At 33.4% G+C, this 3172-nt stretch overlaps 1 protein-coding gene across 1 annotated transcript; it reads right to left on the bottom strand.

Moving 5' to 3' along the window:
• Positions 1 to 272: 272 nt before the first annotated feature.
• Positions 273 to 1403, bottom strand: LOC134259877 (uncharacterized). Its single transcript, XM_062742476.1, has one exon. The coding sequence runs from the start codon at positions 1401 to 1403 to the stop codon at positions 273 to 275; it is 1131 nt and encodes a 376-aa protein (XP_062598460.1).
• Positions 1404 to 3172: the final 1769 nt, after the last annotated feature.

Here is a 3172-nt window from a genome sequence, read left to right as displayed (position 1 = left end):
AAATTAATGTGGTTTATTAACATACATATTTTATATAAGATAATATTCTTAGAGTATCATTGGGGTTAATGACATGAAGTAAGACTCGTGATCAAATCAAGTAACGCTCGAAGGGTTAACACGGATAATTACAATGTTCATTAAATAAAATGTACATAACTCAGATTTATATAATCATATACATGTAATCAATAAGTATATTAGTATATCTCAATATTGCCCCGGTGATTTATTTACAGCAAAGATAAATCATGTGACCACAAATTGGACAATTATTGTATTGTTGAAGACATATAATTCCAAGGACTTGTCAAACTGTATTGCCTAACGATATATCGATACACCAAAACTCTGTCATTGTTTTGACAACCAACCCAGAGGAGGTGAGTTTTGTCATCATAACACAGGCTCATCGGGATCACTATCCCTAGTTGTTCTGTAAATAGAAATGACAGAAAGCTACCATTGTTGTCAATCATATGTACTGTTTGAGAAATATCATCACACACCAGGATGTTTAATAATGCGTCTGAACATACTCCACATGGCTTTAACAGTGGTCCTGGTGGATGCCCTTTGTATGAGAATCGATGTCTTCCACTTTGCTCTGTTACCACAACACCTTGAATCCAGTCAGACATTATTATATCCCCATTGTGGTTCTCTGTAATGTACATGGGCTGATCCAGTAACTTCTGACCTTTTCTGATGTGCATTATTGTCTTTTTGTATTTCCCTGACTGGTGATACTTTTCAACCTTGGCTTTCCAGGTACCCCATCCAGGTGGCCCATCAATATACATTGACGCTATCAGCAGATCTCCATTTATAGGAGAAGAGTATATGCAGGATGGTCTCCACATTGTTCTCCTTTTAATCAGGGTAGATATTCTTTTGTTATCATTCGATAATTTTTTAACGTTACCATCCTTCTCTATATAAAGAAGCTCACATGAACTGTTCACTGTGTGTCCTCCCCATTTACAATTTACATCAGTCAGATGATGTAGAGTGTCACCTTCTGTGTTTACCAAGATGAGATCGTTGTCTTCACTGACCCAGACCCTATCTGATGTCACAAAGGAAATGTGATTTACACGATTGATGCCTTTTACGGTTACAGATTTGTGCAACACAAGTGTTGAAATCATTTTCAACAAGCTTACAGTTTTAACTTGTCTTTTGTCTGTGTCTGTAATCTGTAATTCACTCAGTAATTTTATCAAGTCTTTCATTTTTATTTTCTCATTCAGAGAAGGCCAACAATGCTGTGTAAGATAAAGCGTGTCCCTTATCAGTGGAAGACGATTTTTCTCTATGAATGAAAGGAACCGTACTGGTGCATTTGCTATCTGTTCAAATTTTTGTTCATGTTTCTGTATGCTGAGATAGTCATGACTCATTTTTCTAATTTGTTTTTGTAATTTTCGGACCATTAAACTTTTCTGTTTGATTTTGACATCACATATCACATTGCAAATGAGGTTTTTCAGCCTTATTACTTTTTCTTGCATTTGTGACTGAAGGCTAGATATATCTGTGTGGCATTTGTTAATATCAGATTTAATTCTTGCCAGAAGAAAGCAGCTATTATAAAGAGTTTTACTTCTGATTTTGTGTCACTGGATTGTTCACGCTTCGTTTTATATTCCGTGATTATGTCAAGGATTTGATGTTTTCGGTGGCTTTTGCATTTAACACATATAGGTAGTTCACATGATTTGCAATATTTATTACACATTTTATCTAGATGTGTATTGCAAGTCTCTTTTTTTGTGATGCTATGATATTTTTCTCGGTAAAGTACAACATTATGGTAAATGGTATCTAGATCTGTTACATGTTTCTCTTTACACTGTGCACACAGGCTATTTTTACACGTATCACAGTAGAATGCTGGGTCCTCCTGACATTTCGAACATTGTCCTTCCATGCACTGTGTGCTGACTGACATTTTTTCCATAGTTAAATACTCGCCCTAAAATTATAAAAAATAATAACACGGTTAAATAAAAAGGAAAAATGTAATGGCTAATTAAATCATTTTGCAGAACAACAACAACAACAAATTAAATTCCCTGAATTTGATACTAGTACATTGTATAACTTTATGCACTTAATTGATTAGTATTAAAACTTTTAATTATTCTAAAATATAACTTTAACAATATCTGAAAAATAGATATGTTATCTAGCTAAAAATTTTCATCCGCATACAAGCTAGGTTGTCTCCTTACATTCACCAAATTTAAATTCATATTTTTTTTTTGAAATCCCGTTATTTTTTTTTTTGTGTACGTCGGTCGGTTCGTCCTTGCTTCTGTCTGTTTTTCCAAAAAACCCCCCAAATATTTAATTTTTTAATGATATTTGATTCAAATAGTTCAAATATGTATTTCCTCTGACAATACAAGGCTCTTTGACATAAATTAAGGTAAGTCGCGGGTTTGCATTTGTCATCAATTTTGGTACACAATTTGGACGATTCGAGCGGTTGTTTTGTGCGCATTTGATTATGACGTCAGTTACATCACAAAGGCAACGTCACGTTGTTTCCCGTTTAGTTCTCTCCAAATGACTTCAAGTCTATACGAATTTAAAAGTAGATTTAACACAAAGTGCATGCTTTTGTACGTAAACCTCGTACATGTTTTAAAATAAAATTTCAGTCTGAATTCTGGTGTGATTATATGTAATGTCTTAGGACTAATTAAATACGATGCCAAATGGAAGCAATAAATTATATTTGAAGTGTAACTAAACTGCTAAAAGTCAATCAGAATAAATCAGCGTAAAAGTTATGGCTTGCAGAAAGAAAGTTATCATGAATAAAAAAAAATTGCTAAGCGAGAAACTTGAGGGATTGTATGTGCGCACGTTATTTGAAATTCAGGGGAACTTGACTTCAAATCAAAGCCGGGACGAAAATATGCGTATACTTTTCAGGATGGAAATTAATCCTCATCACTAAAAACGAGTTATATTTAATTACAAGTAATTTCCTGGGTTTTTTTTTTAATTATCATTATTAATATTGGTTGGTTGTTATGTATTTAAATCTCGTGCACTCGCCTTGTTTTGCTTGCTAATAAATTGTGAAATGCATTTAAAGATCAAATTTATTCAAACACCTGGATTTTCAGACTTACAAAACACTGTAAACAATTTACAA

This window comes from Saccostrea cucullata, unplaced genomic scaffold (assembly GCF_032062105.1).
Source record: "Saccostrea cucullata isolate Sc308-1 unplaced genomic scaffold, CSIRO_AGI_Scuc_v1 ctg12714, whole genome shotgun sequence".
NCBI lineage: Eukaryota > Metazoa > Mollusca > Bivalvia > Ostreida > Ostreidae > Saccostrea > Saccostrea cuccullata.
Note: the sequence above shows the minus strand (reverse complement) of the source record. Positions and strands in the feature narration are given on the sequence as shown.

What these genes read in the sequence shown, in the direction of transcription:
- LOC134259877 (XM_062742476.1), bottom strand. Translation starts at nt 1,403, where the DNA reads ATGAGTCATGACTATCTCAGCATACAGAAACATGAACAAAAATTTGAA.